At 38.4% G+C, this 24,343-nt stretch overlaps 1 protein-coding gene across 4 annotated transcripts in view; it reads right to left on the bottom strand.

Annotated features, from left to right (window-relative positions):
* Positions 1 to 5,305: 5,305 nt before the first annotated feature.
* PIK3CG (phosphatidylinositol-4,5-bisphosphate 3-kinase catalytic subunit gamma) overlaps positions 5,306 to 24,343 on the bottom strand; it is a 28,920-nt gene continuing 9,882 nt past the window's right edge. For 3 of the 4 annotated variants that reach the window (XM_041405474.1, XM_041405472.1, XM_041405473.1), the window contains 7 exons: positions 22,249 to 22,352; positions 19,907 to 20,053; positions 18,637 to 18,727; positions 15,406 to 15,536; positions 14,656 to 14,767; positions 12,605 to 12,762; positions 5,931 to 7,923 (listed from right to left, as the gene is read on the bottom strand). In XM_041405474.1, coding sequence (XP_041261408.1) covers positions 7,642 to 7,923; positions 12,605 to 12,762; positions 14,656 to 14,767; positions 15,406 to 15,536; positions 18,637 to 18,727; positions 19,907 to 20,053; positions 22,249 to 22,352 — 1,025 coding nt within the window. In that variant the 3' untranslated portion in view covers positions 5,931 to 7,641. Of the gene's footprint in view, positions 5,367 to 5,930; positions 7,924 to 12,604; positions 12,763 to 14,655; positions 14,768 to 15,405; positions 15,537 to 18,636; positions 18,728 to 19,906; positions 20,054 to 22,248; positions 22,353 to 24,343 lie in introns of those variants that run through there. The other variant, XM_041405475.1, reaches the window with a different exon arrangement.

The following is a 24,343-nucleotide window of genomic DNA, read 5'->3' as shown; positions in this document are numbered from 1 at the left end:
TTGTGGGGCTCTGTCACAGCCTGATTTGCTGTATTGTCAGCTCCCAGGTTGTTTGATTGAGTTTGAAGAATTACCATAGTAATCAGCTATCACAGGTAATGGTTTCTCTGAGTTCAGAAAGAGCAGCTGCCAGCCCCTGCTGTGCTCTGTTGGGTGTGCCAGGCATTGCTGCCAAGCTCCTTGGGTTCCAGTTCTGAGGTTTTGGATAGAGGGAGCAGTCTCTGGCTATTTCTGACCTTTCTTGCTGCAGAAGTGCACAGCCCACTCTCCCTGCGTGTACCCTCTGAGAGGTCTCCTGAGAATCCTTCTCTGTGCATTGAGGTGTGCTGGCTGTAATGACCAGGTACTGTTTCTGCAGTCCATACTCAGAGCTAACTCTGTTTCTGCCTTCCACAGTTCTTTGGTAGCCAAGAATACTTTGTTGTTCCACAAATTAACCAGAATTACTAAATCCTCATCAAGGATGGATTGTCCTAAAAGATTCAGTGTCTCTTTGATCTCATTTTATCTTTTAGTAGGCACTGAGCAGTTTGGGGGGATTAACAGTTTCTCCAAATGTTGTGGGGTTTTTTCAGCTCTTTGTTATGACATTTTTTTCCTATGGGCTTCTGTGTTCTATTGTTCATGCAATACTTTAATGTCTTTTAAATAATTCCCTTTGTGACATTTGTGACATTTCTGACATCTACAAATATTTCTTTTCTCTTTTTGAATGGAAATGAAAACATTGGTGTTTGTTCCCTCATCTATACTAATGGAATTCTCCCTGTAAGAGTCCCATCAAGTTGTCCACTTCTTATGATGTTTAAATTGTGTTTCAAGGGTTGTGGTGTCCTTTTTTTAAGGTTTTGCTCAAAACTATGTGACATCTGCTGTATTACAACAAATCCTGGCAAGTTGTTACGAGCTGTACTCTGTTTCTAAGCCTTTTTGACAAAACAGTGCATTTAATAATTTTTCTATTATTCAGTTTCAGGTTATAATCTCTTGGTCTTGTAAATAACACTAATAAATACTTCTTGTATTGTATATTTGATGATGTTTTAAATTATTATATGGCTATTATGATAAATATTTTCCATATATTTTTTTATTGGCCTATCCCTTGTGCAGATGGTATTCCAAAGGGTGCCCCAGAAGCACTGCTTTACAGGGAGTACTGAAAGCAAGTAACTTGCTTCTCAGAAAGTGCAGGGGCTGATGCCACTAGCTAAATTGACCACAGTGTTGGACAGTATGCATACATGATACCAGGGGGGACAGCTAGATAGTGGCCCCACATCATTGCTTTTTTTGAGTCTTGGATATTCTGAAAAAGGGCTGTGTTTTGCTTATTATTGCACTTAAATTTCCAGTCAAATGTGCATTCACTATAAAGTTCCTTTTCTACCTTGAGCCCATTGATAATAGTAGTCAGGAGGGTGAACACAGAGCATTAAATCTGGGAAAGCTTAGTCTTCCAGTGCTTTGCACCTTGAAGCACATACATACAGCTTTTCCTCACTTATTTTCCTGTTTGTTCCTTTGTCAGAGTCAGGATAATCTTTAGCAAGTTTCTTCCAGTGCAGGTGTTGACAGCATGTCCAGCTACCAGTACTTTTGACACGTGGTTCTTTTGCTGACATTCAGCTGTGCATTTCCTGGCTGTAGATGCAGACAGTTTATTCTAGTTTTAGATTCTGAGGTCCAAGAAAGAGCAACAAGAGAAGAGAAATGAGGAATTAGGGTGAGGATCCTGAGGAACAGCAGGAGCTGCAGCAGCAGAAAAACAGTCATTCATATTATGGTTTTACTTACCAATTAAAAAAAAGAGAAAACCTAATGTTTTATAAACTATTTATTCTTACAGAATAATCCTGATAACACCACTACTTGTGTGGCATGAATCCCATGAAAGGGCCTTTCAGCAACATACTGTATCTGCTGAGCACACAGTTCATCCTGGCACTTAAACCCTGCCTCTACACCCGTTTTTGCCTGAGCTGCTGCCACTGAGTCCCCGATCCCCTGGGAGGGCTGCAGCCCCACGGCCACCTCTTCCCCACAAAGTTGTTACCAATCTCTGCAGGACCTTCAAGTCTCTGGTCTTGTTAGAGGCCACTCTTTACCCACACTTTGCTGTGGTGTTGCAATGACAGGACCCCAAACACTGCCCTCTGTACTGATGTACAGTTAATTAGCACCTCCCTATAATTGCCTGCCTTTGCACAAACCATCACCTTGAATCGAAAGGTCCCTGCCTGGAGGGTTTTGGTTTCAGACTGCTTTAAAGTTACTGGGAGAGTATACTGGGTGTTTTTCTCTGCAGGTGGGCAAAATTACTGTTTTACAAGATTAGGAAAATACATCATATCCTGTGGGAAGGAAACAGGTTTGTAAAACAGAGATGCTGTCATGAATGTCATCAAAATGAAGAATATCTTTGGCTGGAGGGAAAGCATTTCCTGAGGAGACCTGTTTATTTCACCAAGATTTTTCATGCAGACATTTGACAGCTGAGCAGAGGATCTGCCATCCTGCATCAGAGACAGAGTCTGTCCAGGCCAGTATCCTGTCCCTGACAGGGACCAGCTCCTAATACTTCAGAGAAAAATGCATTTCCATCATGATGGGAAATAACTTCCTCATGTGACGAGTTTACTGCCAGTCCCAGACACTTGCTGGTTGATTTGGGGAAGAAGCACTAGGCACTTTTTTTTTTCTTTGTTAATCCCAGGTTGTTTAACAGTACACACACTGAGCAAAATTCAGTTCTGGCTATATCTTAAATGTCTAATTAACTCTTTATAATGAACTGCATTGTGGCAGAATATTTCTTAGGTTATTAAACAGTCATAACCCTCTTAGCCTTTTGCAAGATAATTAGTTTTGATAAAGACAGACATATTCAAAGGCAAAAGAACATCTGGTACAAACTCTGAGATGTATTCTTAAAACTGTTTTGTACTATGGGTCATTAACATTTTTATTTTATTTCAATTTCTCCTTTCAGGGCTCTTTTCTGGGTATTCTTCATTACATAGGGACTTTTCTTGTGTATCTATTCATTGTTTATCTTATAAAGAAATGCTGCTATCTACAGTGTATTTTTTCCTTTTGTTTCTCTATGCACTTAATAAGTGGATGAGTGGATAACTCTGACCATAGGCACGAGACCAGAGACAGCTTTGAGTGTGACCAGCACTGGCACACGGTGACTCCTAATGCCGAACACCGACTGACTGCACCCAGGTGTGGGATGTGCTTGCAATTAAAAGATACAGCACTTCTGCCATGCACAGGAATCTTTTGTTAGCTAAAATTAACTGGCACGTGTTCCTGGCAGTGCTGCTGCTGTTTCCAAAGTGACAGCCTCTTCTTTTGCATGCCCAGGAGAACACCTGAGCAATGGCACGGGCTGCCTTCCCCAGCCTGCAGAGGGCTCTTGCCATGCCAAGTGCTGGAACAACAAGTCCCCATTCCAGGGGCAGGAAGGAACGGATCCTGTCCAGTGTCCCCTTGTTTATTATCAACAGGCAGGTCATCAGCACTTCTCTTGCTGGGTATGAGACCCAAGGATGCACAAAAAGCCAGGAGAAGCCATGGCCTTGTGCCTGTCTCCTAGTGTCAGCAGACTAGAACAGGTCACCAGTGCCCCTCTTCTCTAAAGAGATAATGATGTGCACACCTCACATGGGGCTAACCATGGCATTTGTATCGTTGGTCAGTCCTTGTTATTAACTGTGTAACTGCAGACAAACAGTTTGTGTTTCTCTTTTCTCTTCTCCAGCATGAATCTTACTTTCTGTCTGTGTGTCACAAGATTTCAAATATATTGGTACCTTTTTGGGCCAATTCTGGCTTCCAATTGCAGAGTGGGCTGAGCACAGCAGGAATCTTTCTCCCTGTTGACCTCTCTCTAGGAGAAGTCATTATTTCTGGAATATTGTTTTTAACATATATTACATAAGTTTAATGAGAAGATTAATGAAAACACATGAGTGTTTTGGAGAAACTTCAGTGTTGCTGGGATGCTCAAATAGCCCACCAGACCCTGAAGAGGGCATCCCAAATTTTAATTTTAATAATTTTTTCTTTTCAAGGCTACTTTATACAATCTATATTATAAAGTCATTAGCACAGAGTCTGAAATCTATATAATCCTTGGGACTCATGTGGATTTGCAGAATGCTGCCGGTAGTCAGGAGAAAGGCTTATAATTAAAATAAAAGAATCATAATTTCCATTGATATTTTTCTAAAGTCATTTGTTCATATCTGTATTTCTGTATCACTGATCACATTTTAGAAAAAAAATCTGCTAAAGATGTTAAGTCTTAATGCTCTGCTAATGATAAATTAAGCACTTCTAACAAGTGCAACCAGTGCATTCAATGAAGATCTAAATATAATCACACTGTACACCTGAGCTCCATTTCAAGTTCTCTTCCTGTCCTGGAATATAATTAGGATGGAGCCTTGGGGACACACTCACTGCTAACCAACATCTCAATGACCTTGCTGGGGTCAAAGTAGATGTCAAGTCACATATGAGGCACTGACTCTAAGAATAGATTCAAATCTCCACTGTTAGGTGCAGTCATGATGTGAATGAAACTACCAAAAAAATACTACAGATCTCAAAGACAAAGTAGTCCTTAAAATAATTTTCAAAAAAATAATCTTAAGGTTAACAGGAGACAGTGATGATAATTGAGATCTACTAAAAAATTTAGTAATTTTCTTTTTCTGCATGATGTGTTAGAGCTTCTTAAAAGGGTTAGTGGTTAATGACTAATTTACATTTCCTGGTTTATAACCCTTAAAAAACAGTTATTCTGCAGGGTCAGTGAGTTTATGCTCTTAGAGACTCAGGAAACTGTGGTTCAGCCTCCTGCTCCAGCAGTGGCATCTGTGCTAAAGCTCCAGCTCTCCAGTCCTTGGGAATGCCACTGCAGAATGGGACAGCTGTGCTCTGTCTGGGACGTGCAGATGTGTCCTTGTGTGCATCTCCTCACCTGAAAAGCAGCTCCTCTCCCCACTGAGGCTGGACTGCCTCAAACCACATCTCTGTGCTGTTTCTCCTTGTGTCAGGGCCTGCCACAAAACAAGGTCAGTGGTGGGTGGAGGTTTCCAGAGGGACACAGAATCCAGCCGATAATCAGCCGCATGATCGTGCAGCCTTTGGTAAGGAGATGCTGGTGCCCACAGCTTGCTCCGTAGGGAAAGAGGAGATTTGGCAGCTACTTTTGATCTCCCAGGAGTCAGGCTGGCCCAGAAGGCACAAGGCAGCCTAGCAGAGCCCAGGCAGCCCAACCACAGGCTGCATTGGCAAGGAAAGCAGGGAAGAGTCTGGGAATTTGCTCAGCACTGAGGTGTTTCAGGTGTCTGCAATAAACACAATTCAACACAGCACTGTAAACTGCTCAATTCAATATACATTGTAAAATGCTGATAAAAATCATCAGTGTAAGTTTAGTGCAGGACTAAGCTACTTTCTTCTGGGTGCAGATCTCTTGTAGACCTTTTCCTGCAAATAGAGGCTGCTTTAAGAGTGCTTTTTCCCTTGAAGTTGTGATTAGCATTTATTTCCCCATGCTAGAGTTAAATTTAGCACAGATCTACTTATTTTTTTTAAACTAGGGACTTACTAAAATCTTCAGATTTTTCTTCATAGAAGAAACCAGGAATGAATAAAGTGCTCTTTGAAAGTGGCAATATTCAATTCACATTTTACAATTACAATAATTGCAATTCTAGTACTATAGACTATTAAATTTCAATATATCTGACATCATACAGAGTTATTAATGTGGAACTAAAACAATTCCTTGGAGTGGGACTTTGAATATGATTTCTTACTGAGATTAGGTATTCTTTAAGAAAATAGATAAAAAATATTTACAAGTATTTGGGGCTAAGCTGCTTATTCATGAATAATAATCAAATGCATAGAACATATCAATTTATTTCAGATCTATAAAATATAAATCTAAAAATATCATTTTACAGACAATATTCACCATTTAGTTTATATTTTAGTATGACCTAAAGCCTATCTTGCACAGAATAATAATGTAACAGAATAACAAAATAGTCTACATTTTAACCATAGAGATTTCCTTAACTGGAGTCTACCATTTACATCAAAAATACTTGTGCACAGTAAACAATTAAACATCTACATTTCAAGAATAGACTGGCTACATCTCATAACTGAGACACCGATTACAGTACATTTATTAAAAATCCTTCAAGAATGCACTCAGTAGTAGCAGTAGTTAAAATCATAACAGTTCTGTGAAATGATCAAAGCAAATGATAACAGAATTTTAAAATTCAGTTAATCATTTATATGTAATGTAAAGCCCATGTAACACTACAATGAAGGAAGAAATTACATGGGCACAAGTGCAAAAAAGCAATATTATAAGCCATCTTCTCTCTTTGGTAAAAATCAATTAGCAAGAAATATACCATAATAATTCAAGTCAAAGATTAATTCAGGCTCCATGGTTTTTTTTCCTTTCCTACCTTAGGCAGACTTGATTTGCAGGCAATCTACAGTAGAGAGTTAAAATTCTACTTAACACTGCCCATTTTTTTCCTCTTTTAAGTTTAAATATTGAAATGAAAGACAAGGGTTTTTTTTTCTTTCATAAATAGCTTTTCAGTAGTATTGTTTCTTCAGGAATTTAAAAATAAATAGCAAAATATACACAACTTCAAAGATTACATTTAATTCCTTCTAGGTATATCCTGAAAATATATCACCAAGGAATAAATAACTTTGGGTTTCTCAGATATTTGGTAAAATGTCAATTACTCTTAGATAAGGAGCTTTCTCTGAGGGATAAGGAAGTACCATTGCTTTTTCTACAAAGCTTTTCCTATACAGGTGGAATTTTAATAACTTTACACTAAGAATACAATCTGTAATATAATATGGATGTTACCCATTAAACAGTACAGTAAAAAATCTTTCAAAATTAAATGTTCAGAATTTCATGTTCAAATCTGAGGAACTTCCCAGTAACTGTGAAGTTCTCCTGGCAGCCAGGATTGGTTGTCTGTGTCAGGAGGTGACAGTAACAGTAAGGCAATTCCTCCAATGGCAGAGCCAAAGCTCTTTTCTACTGACAACATATTAAAAATCCAGAAAAGACAAAATGTTGAGGAAGGGACAAAAGAGAAGGATGTAGAGGAAGAACACTCATGTCTAAACCATCCTGAGACACATAGGGGTTGTCTACAGAGACTTCACTATAACCATAGATTTTATACAAATTCTTCTGGTTTTGAAGGACTTGACAATCACAAACAATTAAGGTCATAGGGGGTTTGTAGGTTATCATCTTACTCAACCTCCTCCTTATATTTATCTGAAATTATTGCAAAAGAAAGAAAAAAAATTCCAAGCCAAAACAGCAAAGGAACTAAAAGAATCCAGCAACTTGAAGTGTCATTAGAAATAGGAAAAAAAAATCTTATCTGCAGGAAGATCTTCTGGAGGGGCAGAATAAAGTCCTTGCCTTTTTACAAGATCCATTTAAGCTGCCAGAAGAGTAAAGGCAATTTTGACTGCTCATCTATTCATAATTCAGAAATAACACGTAGATTCACTAACCTCCTATTCACACCCACAGTTAATTTACATCAAATATTAAGCAGAATGCTTTTCTACTCCTTGTTTGATTCCAAGCACAAGATGCAAAAACCAGTTAAACTGCACCGTCCAGCCCTTATCTCTGCAAACCTCAATCTGATCAAGAAAATGCTTTTTGGCATCTTCTTCACTTTTCCCTACTGTCAGTGCATCTCTGATATATTCAATATCTTCTTTGCTGGTTAATTGAGGCATTCCAGTCATCAGCATCATGGAGAACAGGATGATCAGCAGGTTTGTGTGGTGTCGGAGAGCCAAATAAGCCTTCACACATACATCCTGTGAGAGAGAAGAGTTCTTTGTTAATTGAGGAGATCAATTGAGAGGGATGGTGAAGGAATTTCACAGGACTCTCATTAACCAATGCCATTCAATCACTTGAGTGTCAGTGACAGGAAACCCAAGCGAGCTGTTCAGCTGCTCAGTGTAACTTCACTCACCACAGCTTGGGCCAACAAGAACTGTTTGGGTGCACAACTAACAGCTCTTGATACTACATTAATTACTAAAGCATAAAACCTTAGCCTCACCAGAATTCCGAAAGAATTTCACTCCCATATAACCCCTTTCTGTGGCTGTTAAAAGCGACAGCAATAATTCACTGTCTTCCTTTCCTGTAGGGATGTTCCTATTTAAAGACTGTGGCTGGCGAGTGATACTGAACAAAGCAGCACCTCCAGGGGATTGCTCCTAATTTTCTATAGATGTCTATTAGCTGTGCAGTGGTGATGGATTATTTAACAGGGATGATTTCCAGCCTTGGTGTTCTAAGGAATTTTGCTAGCTGACAGTTCTAGTCTTCAGGCACTCTGCCTTGCTGGAGGATTTCTATCACTATGCAATGTCATTCTGGATTCCATAGGCGTTTTTCATAGCCTTTTCATTTCCATGTATAAATAATCTGTGCTTAACAACAGAACTTTTAGAAGAATGACATTTCTGCAGCTTGGAAAAACATGCAATGCTTTAGAAATAATTATTTCCTGCTAAGCGACTAATACATAAACTGAAATTATTACTTCTTACATTAAATTTATAACTCATTTACTAGCAGAAATAAGAACAATACAACGAAGACATCAATCATCAATCAATTAGAAATTAGGTCTGCAATGCAGTAATGTAAAAACATGAAAAATATTTCCAAGAAAGTTGTTATTATTTAAACCACAGCTGAAGCAATGCTAATTTTAACCCAATTAAATATTCAATTCAACCTTTCAACAGCTGTATATTAAGCTTTTGAATAATATTTGGGAAATACAAGTATTTTAATGTAAACTTCCAACAAATCCCAATAGCCCTCTAGAACACAGGGCATTTTTTAGAAGATACATGTTTTTTTCTTCTCTGAAACAGAAGAAGTGCACATATACTCCTAACATCTATCACTGTTTACATCAGCAACACCAGAACACCCAACTAGACAGGTTAGGAAAATACTAAGGAAGGAAGGTGATACATTGAAGATCTGCCTGTACAATTTCTTTTTTAGTATTGCCTGGGAACTTAAATCTTTCACTCTTCTCCCAAATAAATTCTGTTCTGAAATAAGATCATATTTATGAACACCAGTGTCAGTTTAGTTCTAGCACAGCAAAAGATTAAATGCAATGGCCAAAGCACAGCTTACAATAGAAAACACCATCACCTTACCTCAGGGAATAGTTTATCTCCATTATAGCAGGAGAAAAAAAAAAGAAATTTTACTTATGTATTATCAACTTCAAACAGAGAAATCTTGTCACAGGGGTTAGTCTGTGTTTTGTTACCCTTGAAAGAGATGAAAGGTCTTTATAGTTATATCAAAGAAGGTTTTACATTTCTGTATGGATGATGTATCTCACTGCTTTGGGTGTCTGAGACAGAAAAACAATTATGCAGTCAAGAAAAACCTGGTATCACTGCATCTCAAAGGCAGTCCTTCCAGGAATTCAAAAGACTTTAAAAATCTGCATCTGCCTGTTACAGTTATTTATTCAGACAGGAACTGGATGTGGTTTTGCATTAGTATCTTCCAAGAAAAGGAATTTTTACACTTCTGAGAGAGGCGGCGAGACCCAAAAATAGCCCAGACGATAGTTACGTGTCAAGGGCATGTACATGTTTGCCGTGGGATTAAGAAGAAAGCTGCTAACTCATCTAAAGCCATAGGCAAAATGAGAGGAGCTGAGGAGAAACCAAAATCCCCTTGCCCAACAGGAAAAAAAAGAATAAACATTTTGAAAGCCTGAAACTGTCCTAATTATTATTATCCTAAAATCCAGGCATTTTTATAATATAGAGTGTTCAAGTTTTGTTACATAGGCCATCCCTTCCCTGTACAGTATACTCCAAATAAGTATTTCACAGTGATGAATTGGGTACCCTTCTACCTTTTGTCACCTTTGTTTGACAACCAAATACATGAGATTTTGTAATTAAATAAATTCACTCTTCTGCAGTGAACTTTAGTCAAAGTTATTTGTTCTTTTAACCTTCCCCATCATCTGCAATATGAGCTCTGGCTAACACATCTGTATGGACTACATACAGTGAATAACAAAGAAATAAAATTTTATAAAAGTAGATTATTAAGTTAATAAAACCACCAAAGACTGTAAAAAACAAAGGAGTCTTCTGAAGTACAAACTGTTTTAATATAGTGAAGTAATGAAAGATGTTCTTAAAAATTAATGAAGGATAAATGCTGAGACTTTACCATTAATATATGAATGAGTCAGCAGGCAGACTGAATGAATCCCTCAGTATTAGGAAATATCATGGAACAAGTCAACTGAAAAGTGAAACTACAATTTTGGGGTTTTTTTTAAACTCTGGCCATGTAATTAAAATGCACATTTTTTATAGCAAAATACCTGATACAAATCTTGCTCTGTGTTACTCTTTTACTTGTATAGAAGTATTTTATTATTTACTGGTCTTTGAGACAGAAAGGACTTTTAATGTACTACTGCAACAGTGGTATATAAACAGTAGCTACTGCAGCAGAACTATACATGAACTTACATTTTTTGGTCAGTTTATTGTTGTCTGTGCCTAAACCATGTCACTTAAAATGCCCAGGCCTCATATCACCATCACAACTCACAACAGTAAAAGCACATTAATCACCTTTTATCTGGCTAAGGACACTAGTGGAAATGGCATTGGTGCTATCACAGCATTCCTAAACTGTGCATTAGTGGGATGGCAGCAGTACTTTGAAATTAGTACCAGAGTAACAAAAAGTTTATTTTGTCAAACCCAGGACTCCATGATGGAGGCATGATGTTTTGAAGAGAGGCTATGACCAAACTTATTTCCAATTGATTTTGGTATTTGGGCTGCTGAAGTAAAGGTCAGATCCTCTCTAAAGAGCTGGATGATCCATGTATAGGAAAACAACTTCACCTCATTGCTGACACCTTTCAATTCTCCATTAGCACACTTTCATACTTCTAACTATTTTCTGCTTCCAGAACAGAAATCTTCTTTGAAATGACGTAGCTCAGACTGGTGTTTCCCACACCTGCACATAACTTAGAGCTGCAGCAACAGCATCACTGCTGTACACAGCACAGCACACAGGCTTCCCTGAGAGCATGGGCTCAGCATTCCCTTCCCATGTAGTTCCCTTCCCACAATAGTTCCAACCCATGGCAAACCCCACCCTAATATTTTTTGATCTACAAGTCCCCTTCAAAACATTTTCACTGTGATAAAGACAGTTCTGGCAAAAATGAAGGTTCAAAGATTGTGCCTGGTTCTTTAATTATTTTTGGAAATTTGGGCAGTGACTTCAACCAAAGATCTTTGGCTCTTCTTCACATGGGTCCTGTCCACCCATGGCCTCTCCCTTTTGACTGTCTCTGGTGGACAATGTGATTTGTCCTAATATAAGAATACCATAAAGTGGGAATTGCAAGAGGATCCAAATAGATCCCCATCCCTGGCAGGGAAGCCTGCCAGATGTGACCAGATGGGGAACACTGATTTTTGGATGAGTGAGTAACAGCACTGAGATGCTGCCACATATGGAGACAAAATTCTGAAGTAACTGCATATGTGTTCAAAAGGACATAGTCACCATCCACCAGGAAGAAACTTAGGTACTTAGAAAACCAGACTCCATACTGGGACTATTTCACCCATAAGGAATCCAGATCATGAAATTCAGGCTTTGGCTTTGGCTCACTCTACAGAATAATTTTTCTTTTGATATTATAAGGAATCTGCTTCCTAAATCAGAAACTTTAATCAAAGTCTATAAAGACCTCAGACATACATGTACTTTTGACCAACCATGCTCCCATTCATTTCATTAAATATGGAAACTGCATACTAAACTCCCTGTTTGACCAGGTTCTACACCAGCTCAAATAATCACCACTGCTTTGAAAGCACTCAGTTTCAAACAGAAGCAATAGAACAGGTTTTAAATGCCATTTCTTTCAGAGTTAAATCTATCCATCCACTTCACAAACCACCATCTGAGACAGCTTAGGGTCACTACAGGTTTTTAGTCAGATGCAGCAGTCCAAGCCCCAGAACTCGAGGGCAGAATCAGGAGGGAATAACACTGGCCAAGCCAACTGATGAATGCCTCACACCTGCTCATACTCCACAGAGGCTCTGCTTAGAGCCATGAGTTTCTTCTAATTGCACAAACACTGAAGCCCTTTGCAAAGTATTTTCAACCAAGACAAGAAACAAAGAAAGAATTGCTTATCTGGTCTGCTGCTAATGAGCTTTTCAATGTGCCTTTGTGAATGTTTGAATTCTAGCTCCCATAACTGTACAGATAATTTTTCTCTTAGCTGGGCCTAAAATATCCTGGAATCATATTACGATTCAGTACATTTTATTAAGATAATACCAAGGAGCCTAGATCTTTGAAAATCAAGGCACTAATGTTCATTTTAGAGGGTAAAAAAAAACATTAGTTAATTGATTTGCAGCTAGATTCCCATTATTTTACCTGAAATTTGTGGAAATGGAGACTTGTCTTCTTTCCGGAAGTTCCCATGACATACAGAAAATCTGGAGTCAGCACAAAAGGAACTCTCTCCTTATTAATTCCAAGGAAGCTTTTATAATTCCCAAGAATATGGCCAAAATCAATATGGAAAAGGTTACCTTCATAAAGAGAAGAAGAAGTCACATTCAGACAAATACAATAAACTGCTAGTAACACTTACGTGTATTCACAGGAGTTCCAACCCCTTTTTTTGGTATATATGATCACTCTTAAGTTCAGTGGAAAATACTATTTTATTTCTTTTTTTGGGAAATTTCTTTTTTTGTCCTCTTACAAAATTACTTTTTGTTTATCTTTGGCGGTTGTTAAAAGTCTGGCAGAACTGCTGTACTATCTAAACATACACTTACAGCTTTTCAAAAACCAACCAAGGAAAGCTTGTGTCTCATACCCGTAACAATCACAGAATCACTACATGGAAAAGGCTTGAGGGGAATGTTTCAAATACCCATGGGACTCTGGCACTACCCATCTCCTTGGCAAATGCCATTGACTACAACATGCTTTCTCCTCACAGACCTTCATTAGTGATTTCTAAACCACTCTGTGTGTTCCAAGTCTGCATTGTCATCCTTTGGATAGCTTTGAGAGAGCAGCAGGGCATCAATTCCCACAAAAGCAATGAAAACCTCTCCTTTTAAGGGTCACTACACCTACAGGACTGGAGTGTGCTGCTACTGTCCACATTACTTTATTACTTTCACTGGCACTCAGGAAAAGGATACAAGAGTATGGTTACTTAAAAACACAGATTTGTAGTAGTGGCATATTTATAAAAGAAGATAAAACATCGAATTATGTAAGATGATACTTCACGGTGATCTGTAGGTGGAATATCCTTAGACACTGCAGATTTTAACACAGCTTTCAAGTCCCCACGGCCTACCAAATCTGACTCTCTGCAGACCTCTCAGACTGAGATCCTTCTGGCTCCTGAGGCTCAAGGCAGATCCTGTTAAAGACTCTGAGACAAACCTGCTCATGACTACAACAGAACAACACTTCTTTCTCAGTTTTCCTGTCTATTGACCTGTGCCTCATGTTCTGCCACTGGGAACAACACCACATTATATTATATATAATGTTGACATTAAAGCTTTTATTAGTCATTTTTTCCTTAAGGGCTTCTGCTGAACTTTTTACTGTAGTCTTCAATTAGCTAATTTCTGCCTTCAGGGTACTTCTTCTCTCCAGCCTTCAACTGATAAAACTTCAATATAATCAATAATAAATATCTAGCCTTCTAACTATTTTCCATCTGGTAAGAACCAGAGATTAATTATGAAATGAGAGATCATGAAACTAAAAGTGAATTCCTTAGACTAAATAAAACTCCTCCATATGTACTAATTGTTCAGGGGTTCTTTCCATAGGTAAGTAAAATAAAGGATTAAACAATGTGCAGCTACAGAAGTAACTCCCAAAGTTTATAGTACAAAAAACCTGTTTCTTCAGGAGGATATAACCATCCCACAAATTTTAGTAGGTAAACAAATACACTCCATGTACACTTATTTCCTAAATTTTTTTTACAACAGTACACAAAGCAATTACATTCCTCAGAAGTGAAAACAGTCCAGCAACATCTGGATTCTGACAGAATTCAGTTCCACTGAACACTGTGAGAACCACAGCCACATACCAGATAGATGAACAGTTGCCTGCTTTATAAAATTTTTTGGTGTTCAGACCTTAGATGTAGACAGTAAAAAAAAATTTGGTTTACATTTCTAATGACTTAGTTTGTATCAAACTGCTCCTTGGAAAATAATGGCATTCTTAATGATACTTATCTCCAGCCTGTATGAAGGCCAGCTGGGGTGAAAATACATTTCAGTGTTACAGAGGACTTGACCTTGTAAGCACCACTGACAGAACTGGTTTGTGTCTCATCATTCATTGTTAAATGCATTATTTATTAAAACAAAACATAAATCTAGTGAAGTATAGACAGTCTGCACATCTATGAAATTCTCAAAAAAACAACCCACCTGTTTCCGTAATCATGATGTTGTCATTGTGCCTGTCTCCTATTCCAAGTACAAAGGTTGCCACACAGTATCCAGCACAAGAGTAAACAAATCTTTCCACAGCTGCCTGAAACTAAAAATAAATCTTAGAGATATTAAATGCTTCAATGCTAGACACTAAATACAATCATTCTCAAAGTTATGTACCTTTCTGTTGAAATGTATCTACCAACAGTTAGGCAAATGTCCTTTTGTGTGCTGGGGGTGTTTTCTCCCAGATTTGCCCTAATCCAGGACAGCAAACTATCTTATAAAATCACCACTGCACAGCAGACATGAAGATCACAGCCCTGCATTGCACCCCCTGTGCTGGCTCTATCCCTCAGCACAGAAAAACAGCACAGAGCAGCACACACATTCTGAGGAAAAGAATGTGGCAGAAAGCTGTAGTAGGTCAGTGGATGTACACAAGCAAAGGCGTTGTGAACACCCAAACCTGCACCTGAGTCCTCTAAAACCACATTGCCTTTCAGAGGACATAGATGTCCTCTCAACCTGCTCCTCGTGTATCACCTCTAACTTCCATTGATAAAGGAGCTTGGCTGCCAGCTGGATGCTAAAGGCTCATTCACATACACCTGCAGCTGAGTGCAGGGAAAATGAATGGATTTTTCAAACTCCCACAAGTAACAAACACAAACATACTGGCTCAATGCTCCTAAATTAGTAGGGTGCAATTTAAAATCCTTCCTAAAAATTCAAATAACTCACCTTCTCTTCAATCATGCATCTTTCCTTGAGCCACTGGTTTAGTATTTCATCCTTAAATGCACCAGTGTTCCCAACTGTACTCTGCTGAATTTTGGCAATTGTTGTAGCATCTTTCACAATTTCGATCATTCCTTAAGAAAATAAGGAAAAGTTTAGAAGAAGTTATTAATTTTTTTATTAAAGCATATTAAAAAATTTCAAAATTAAATTTTAAACTGTGTTTAAAAACCCACTGTAGATCTTCATAGGTTGTGACCAGAAATTCATCTGACAAGGAGCAATGGTTCCTGTTCATTCCCAGCTGAAACCAGCTAGAGTTCATAAGGAGCCTGGCATCAAAACTCCTCCTCTTTTTTGTAATGAATGTATCACATGATGAGTGGGGACTCACTGCATAAGGCTTTTCCCAAGGAGAGGAAATATTCTTGTCCTGATCCCAACTCACATTTTCCCCAGCTTCTCTCCAACTTCACAAATATGAGAAGCTGAAAAAAAGCTTTTGTTTTGCTGCAGTCTAGGGATGCAAGTATTGCCAGGGCTGTGACAGAGGAATAGAGCTGGCCCTCCTGCAGTAAATCCAATTAAGCTTAAGTGTGCATATACACAGAAAGCTCAGAAATACCAGTGCACAGCGAGGTACAGCAGTGGGATTGCTGGTGGAAAGCTCTGGTTGTCAGGGCCATGGGGTCTGTCCCTAAACTGAACAGACCCTTGCCAAGGCACACTGGCACATCACAGCAATATGGTGCAGAAACAGGGCCTTGTCCTGTTTGTGCCAGCATGGCATGTGACAGAGAGGAACCTAGAGGGAAATGCAGAAACAGGCTGCAACACAACCCTGCACTGTAGCCAAGACTAGCAAATGCAGTCCAGCCTGGGCATGCCTGTATGGGGGAAAGTCAGATTTTAATTGAATTTATTTGGTAATTAGAATTTTTTTTTCCTCTTGTTCAACTTCAACAATGTCTTCTAGCTTCAGCTCCAGTTCAGAGATAAGCAAGCAAACAAAAATACCCATTTCTCTCCGAAGCCATTCAAAGCAGCTTCTGAGTTGGTTTCAATTTAACTCTGTCTGAACCAGATAAATTTCTTTCTATTCATAATCCCACCCTTTTGCAATTCTAAATTGTGTGCAAATTTTCCTGTAACAGAGTAACAACACAGAAATCTCTTCCTGCCCTCTCTGCATGGCTGAATTCATGGCTGAATACCCCCTGGAGATATTTTCTTCTGTCTTTACAGTGGCCTGGATGTGTTTGCCATAAAACTATTGTGGAAATATGACCTCCAAAACCCACCACCAAGACCACCAAATTAAAAAGCTTTGCACATTGATCTCTGCTTGTCAAGCTGTTGTTTTTCTCCCGGGTGTGAGCTCCAGCTCCCATTCCAGCTGTTGAAAAAGCTTTCCCTGCCTGTGCTCACAAATCTCCCTCTGCCGGCCAGCAGCTCCTTGATGGCGGGGGAGCAGAGCTGGCTCAGGAGGTGCCAAGGATAGCAGCTCTCAGCTGGGCTGCATTCAGCGAGGAGGGAGTGCAGCAGGAAATGCACCAAGCAATGTGTTCCTGGGGCTCTGTGGTGACTCTTCCAAGAGGCAGCTTGAACCTCCTCATTTCGGCAGTGATGCTGCACAGTAAGTAGTGGTAACTGCCTCACAGAGCCAGGAACATGTGGACATGTCAGAGGGAGAGAGAGCAGAGTATGACCTTTTACCAGTGACACAGAGAAGAGAAAGTTCATCCTACAGAGGTATGCTTGGCAGCAGCAGTGGAGAGGACAGATGCTTCCAAAATTACAAACTGCACTGGATGCAATGTCTTTAACAGAATGAGAATGCTCTGTGCAGGAGGAGGTGCCAGATGTAAGACACTTGTTTCCCTGTGCTCAGTGTAGAGTGGGGTACTGTCCTTGTGTCAATACACAGAAACTGCCCAAGTTCCATGGAAGTATTAAGAGGGAGGGAAAAAGCAGCCTGGAAAAAGACCACATGTGAATACTGTGAAAGAACATTTGCATGCCACTACTCTTTGGTTCTGTTCCAAACAAGCATAAGCTCTACATCAAAGTGTGCCACATTGGGCATTACCAATTTAGGCTGCAGGTATTCTCAGCAAACCAAGCAGCAGTGTTAATATGATTAACCATGCCCCTGCTGTGGTGCTAAAAGGATGCTAAATTCTTACATCTCTCCCATGCCCATAGGAAAATCAAATATTATTTCCTTGAAACAGAAGAATGGGGAATCAATTAAGATTTAATGAAAGAATAACATAAATCTGTAACTCAAGTATGAAAATGCCAGCATGACTGGCAAAATTCCTCCTTCTTCCTTCATTTTTTCTATACATTACACTGTCTTGAGATAATTTTAAACAAAATTAAATCAGATCCTGAAAAGCTCTCTAAAAAATTAGGTTTAACACCTCTAAAGAAGAGAAACCCCCAGACTTTCCTTATATTTATAGTTAGTTAGCATTTTGATGTACAATTTTCCATTTCCTTTATTATTAAAATTCTATCAATAAATATAATTCAATTTTAAAACATTATATTAGGAGAAAAGAAACTATTCTATGTCATGCTACCAGGTATTTTATCAGAATTTGGGTTTTCTGCATTGCTGAGATATCGTGAAATCAAAAGGTTGTTAAAAATTTTATGTGGCAATGGATTTTAGAGAAGAAGTAGATTACATAAGTATACTAAAGAGTTATAAAGAGTCTTAATTTTATTGGGATTTCTTACTTGATTTCTTTTACCACAATTTCTGAAAAATTTATCATCTCTGCTGCAGGAACTAATGCCCAGTGAGAAGGATTACCTGAGCATCCTGTTAAGAAATGTTGTTGCTTATGTGTGGTATAGGGTATGAAGCTTTAGGTCAGGAAAAAAGATAAATGTTTTGCTCTTTATTTTATTCCTATCAACATATTAAAATACATCTTGAATAAGTCACTCACTTTCACTGATGTTTCATACTAAATATTGTTATTAAAGAGGAGCTTGCAGCACAAGCCAAGGCATTCCACAAGAATCACAGCCAGTAAACAGCTGTGCTACAGCTCAAGGAAGGGCAGAAAGCACTGCCAGAATGCACCTGAAGGCTGCTCACAGAAAGTGTAATAAAGTGTTATTCACTTCAGGACTACAGCACATGTTAGAATAGTTCTCCCAGATCTTCTGTAAATATGGTATTTTGAATTTCTAATCACAGTAAGTGTGATCACATACCTATTTTGTTCCCTGTAGAAATGCAACCATATGGCAACAAACAGAGGTCCAAGGATTCTGCTTCCCAAATGGATTCCATAATTCGAAGAATCTAGTAAAATCAAACAGATATGCTAAGCTATTTCAAATTATTTGAACACTACAGATTACTCATACAAATAACACTTCTAAGATGGGGCTAAACTTGCTATTTGATTAAGAGATAAATACAGAAAATGTGCAGCCATTCAAGATAATCAGTTATAGAACCAGGGTTTATATTTCTTCATCTGTTCTGCAACCAGGAAATCTTTACTCTTCTACAAAGTATTAATAAATATATTGTATGATTTCTACATAAGGTGAGATTGAATGTGTTAGCAAGCATGCCCGCTTTTCCCCATGAATACCTCCAAAAGCCCTTACAAACCAGTTGTCTGAAACTAGAGTGACTAGCTATTGATTTTTCGTTTGTTAACTTTACCCATTACATAAATAAATTACAAAAACACTTCATCAGAGAAACAGGCCATCTTGCACTAAGTAAGATTCCGTCTCTAGAACACCAAAATGTGAAATATGTATGGCATGTGGCAGGAAAAGCCAGGGTAACAGTATGCACTGTGTCTGCTTGGGATGAAGCTCCTTTTCTTCAGAGCAGCTTGTACTGTGCTGTGGTTTAGAGGGTGACCAAAGCAGGGCTGGGAACACGCTGATGTCCCAGTGTCCAGCTGAACAGTGTCTGCTGAGTGCCAAGGCTGCCAGTTTCTCACCACCTCACTGTGGCTAGACTGGGGTGCACAAGAGATTGGGAGGGGACACAACCAGGCAGATGATCTGAACCAGCCAAAGAAATACTCCATGCTGAACAATGTCATGTTCAGCAATCAAACAGGGAGCAAAAGGTTATGGGGGTTAACCATCTTCTGTGCAGGGACTGGTTGAGAACTGGTCCACCTATGGGATGTGGAGTGACTGCCTTAGCACCACTTGTTTTGTTTTCTTCCTTGGTTCTTCCACTTTGCTTACTAAAGCACCTTTAGCTCAACTCACAACTTTTCTTGCTCTTCCTCTTCCTCCTTCCATCCCACCAGGGCTAATCCATAACACAGTATGACAAAGATGATCCAGTGTTGATGTCAGCCTTGCCATACAGAGTTTTAAATACAAAAGACAACCTTGCATTTCATATGGACAGTGAAGACAAGGTATACACACTTTGAAAAAGCAAAATTATTTTAAAATATTTTTAAATATTCATGTTATTCTTTACAAGTTTCAGCTCTCATACCTGTAAAATTAGCATGTCCTGACGGAGGTCATCTCCATGTTTGAAAATGATGCCTATGGTTTCATTTGACAGAGCTGTTGGATCTGCACATTTAAATTCAAGCCAGAGGGGCTTCTTCTTGGACGCCATTACTTTACATTTTTCTATCTGTGAAAGACACGTTTACTGCTTCCTGATGCCAACATCAACCCAAGAAATCTTTTTAACAGAATAGCTTACCAGCTTCCACTCAGCTATACCATGAGCAACACACTGAAAGCACGGAGTTCAGGTGCCACACAAAGCCTCCCTGAACCTGCACAACTTTTAACTACTGTCCATGATAAAGGCAAAAGTGTATCTTGACTCTCCAAAACTGGACTTAGCTTGCTTCAGACAAATTTAAAACAGGAATAGAGATTCTGACAAAACTGGAAAATAGGGACCTTCACAGCAGCACTTTGACAGATGCTTTGCAAAACCAGAACATAATCATTGTCCAATGCAATTTACCACATCATCCACCCTTCTGACTTCTAGCAACTACATTCCAGATTGCTTTATTCAATTCCCTTAGTAAATTGTTCAAATTAATGGGGGAAATGGCATTTTCGAAACTAACGTAAGGTAATCATTCATAAGATAATAGATTCCCTATTTAGTTTTATTACATTTTCAATACTGATAAATTCAGAACTGAAACTGCAGTATTTCAAATGTTTTTTTCAGTTATTATGGCTAACACAACTGTAGTAAGTCTTATTTTCTATTCTGGAATTCCTCATTCATTATTCAACATTACTATGTACAATAAAGCCATCTAAAATTTAAAAAAAAGCAAGGGCACATCAGTGTTTGAGAGCAGATAGAATTCATAATATAGGAGTATTTTAGTATATTCATGTTTCATCTGCTGAAATTCTGAGCCTGCAGTTTAAAACAAAATAGTTTTTACCATCCTCATTTTCAAAAATGAAAGAATTTTTAAATCTTTGAATTTATTAGAAACTCTGACTTTGCTTCTAATATTTGGTTTAGACTTAAAAAAATTTAGGTTTTGAAGATTATGGACAAACAGTACTTGTTAGAATGAACATTAAATGAAAGCTTAGTTTGTTTTACCAAGTGTTTTTATTCATATAGTTTGGAAAAAGAAAAGCTAACCCATCGGTTTTTGGACAAAGCTGCCTTCCTTCATAAATCTACTATTTTGTTCATCTAGGAAGGTCCTAGTAGGACTGAATATTTCCTAAGTGAAGGAAAACTAGAAAATCCAGAGAAATCTTTTTTATTTTAAAACCTACTTTCTGTGAAGCTGTTGATGATTTCTGTAAAAAATTAAAAAAAAAAAAAAGGCTGAAGAGAAAATAGAAAATACTAACAAGAAAATAGTATTTAAGAAATCACAAATTACTTCTGAATAAGAAATGTCTGAATTGGCTTCTGTGCTGACAGTGCTTCAGCCAAGCTCACCTGAGAGATGTTTCATTCACTCAGCTTGAAGACAGACTAGCTCATAGCCTGTCTCCCCAGGCACAGGTTTATTTAACAGAAACATGGCCATATCTAGACAATGCCTGAACATGCAGCAATTCCTAAAACTGGATGGTTTGTTAAGGGGTTCTTTCCTTGTAGGGTCCTTGCTGCACATGAAGTGAGTCCAAGTATCTTGACTGTGCTTCTTTACCCAGACCTCACATTGCATTTTAGATGCATGATCCAATTTCCTCTCACTACACATCTGCTGATCTATGAATCTTTTTTCAACTCTGAGTCAACACACACAATTGCAATCTCACCACAAAACTGAAGGCAGCAATACAGAAAAACCCAAGTGTTTCTTAATGTATTTCTAACAAAATCATAATGTACTTTCTTACAAAACCAACACAGAGATACTGAAAAATCAGAAACAGCTGAGGTAGACGTTTTTGTCAGTATGATGAAGATCTGGGACCAAACCTCAGTGACAGATCTGAATCAGGGTAAAAAACTGGAAGAATGGAAACTGAATATCCCACAGCCCCTGAATCAGATAGAAGTTTTATACAGTTATTTAATTTCAAAAAAAGAGTGAGTTACCTAGTTAAATCTTGTATTCAACTAATGGAAAAAGTATAGCTGTCATTTAATGATTAGAATTTCATGGATTGTTGCAATTTTTTAGCACATGGTGGCACGTTATTACATTTAGAAAAATAATACTAGCTCTGGGAACAAAAACCTATGGAGTCCATGCAATGTCATTGTATTCACATAAAGATATGACCTCTTGACATATTAACAAACTTTTTACCAAGTGACACATACTTGCAAATAAATTCTTTAAAGAAATGATTTGTAGAAAGTCAGAATATACTTACCACTAGTGCTCCTGCTCTTAGCCCAGGATCATATGGAACTCTAAAACTTTCTGGAAGTTTGCTGCCCTGTAATTTTTCAAGCTTTTGTCTCAGCTGTGCAATAACTGCAATTACAAGAAAGAAAACACAATAAAATTAAACAGGTCACAAAGGCAAAAAGGTTATAGGTAATCAAACTTGTTGAGCTTTATACTTTGGCTAAAAAGCTCAGTTTAGCTGCCATTTTAAATTGCTTTCCTCCTGAATCTCCTGATTCAAGGAATGGAAGTAAACTCTTTAACTTACACTATCAATGGCCAGGGTTCTTTCAGATACCTAAATGTAAAGTCTTCAACCACCTCAGAAGTAATGTGCCTTCTCTGCAGTATTAGAAACACTGCACAGGAAGAGTTTACATTCAAATGTCAGCTTTCGCTTAAAAATCAAAACACACAGAACACACCAAAAAGTATTTTCCCTCATAACTGACAAGAAATGCAGATGGACTCGTGGCTTTTGAATTCCTGGAATCAATTACTCTGTAACCATAAGGAGACAAACTGCAGAGACACTACTGAATTTCCTGTCCTCCTGGAACTGGTTTCACAGTGCAGCCTTCTAAATCTCACATTCCTGTAAGAAGAAAATTTGCCATACATTTATATGAATAAGAATTTTAATGTTCATACCTGAGCACAATCTTTTAATTAATAAAACCTCAAGCTCCTGAATCTTCAACTCAGAATAGTACAGATTATACAGTGCATGACGTATTTTTTTCACCTCAGCTAGTGAATGTCAGCAGCATAAGCAATACACTGCTGATTACCCTGCATTAGGGCAAAGACCTGAACACTGTCCTAAAAGAAACTGTAGCTACACAGCAGAGGATGTTTATACATATAAAGTAATTTTGGAGATAAAAATTAAAGAGCAAAACAAAATCATACTGATAAAGCTAAACATGGACCTGGATACTTAAAACAGAATCATGGATTAGTTTGGGTTGGACAGGACCTTTAAAGGCTATCTAGTCTAATCCCTCTGCAATGAGCAGGGACATCTTCAACTCAACTTGCTCAGAGCCCCATCCAACCTGACCTTGAATATTTCCAGGCATGGGGCATTTCTACCACCCTACACAACCTGTTCCAGTGTGCCAACACCTTCATCAAAAAAAAAAAAAAAAAAAAAAAAAAAAAAAAAAAAAAAAAAAAAAAAAGAAGCCTTCCTTATGTGTAGTCAGAATCTGTCCTCCTTTAGTTTAAAACCATTAGTCCTTTTCCTATCATTACAGGCCCTACTAAAAAGTTTGTCCCTCACCTTTTTTACAAACTCCCTGTAAGCACTGGAAGGCTGATGTTAGGTCTTGTGAGCCTTCTCCAGGCTGAACAATCCCACCCCTCTCAGCCTTTCCTCGCAGGAGAGGTGCTCCAGCCCTGCCATCGTGTTTGTGACTCTCCTCTGGAGTCATTCCAGCAGATCCACGTCTTTCCTGTCCTGAGTGGCCCAGAGCTGGATGCAGTATTCCACATGGAGTGTCACAGGGGCCATGGAGAGGGGCAGAATCACCTCCCGTGACCTGCTGCCTATGCTGCTTTTGATACAGCCCAAGACACAGACTTTTTGGGCTCCTAAGTGCACATTAGACAAAAATCAGGACAGTTCAAACACTGCTATCAAATTAAGAAAGTCAAACCAAAAGAATTGGCTGAAAACTCACAGAACATAAATGTTACACCTGTCTTAGAGGGTTTTAGAAAAGAACTACTAGCAGTGCCTGGTTACTGACACGGTATCTCTTATGGTAAAAAATAAATGTGGCAGCGATATCCAGGAGCTAAAAAGTGGACTTTAAAATGAGACATTTAAAAAAAAAAACCCTCAATAATCCCAAACCCAAACAAACAATAACACAAAAACAAACCAATGAAACAAAAAACCCCAACAACTCCACTCTGCCCCCTCAAAAGCACCGAAGTTGTAGTAACTTGGATAATGAAACAGCTTTCTGTAATGTAACTATAGATTTCCTAGACCACTAGGTATGAAAGTTACTGTTTATAGTTTATTGTTACAGTTTACTCTTAGCTCAGTAAGTCTCCTCATTGTAATT

The sequence above is a fragment of the Onychostruthus taczanowskii genome, unplaced genomic scaffold, assembly GCF_017590055.1.
Source record: "Onychostruthus taczanowskii isolate IOZ18803 unplaced genomic scaffold, ASM1759005v1 scaffold23, whole genome shotgun sequence".
NCBI classification, from domain to species: Eukaryota; Metazoa; Chordata; class Aves; order Passeriformes; family Passeridae; genus Onychostruthus; species Onychostruthus taczanowskii.
This window is presented reverse-complemented; position numbering and strand designations above follow the sequence as displayed.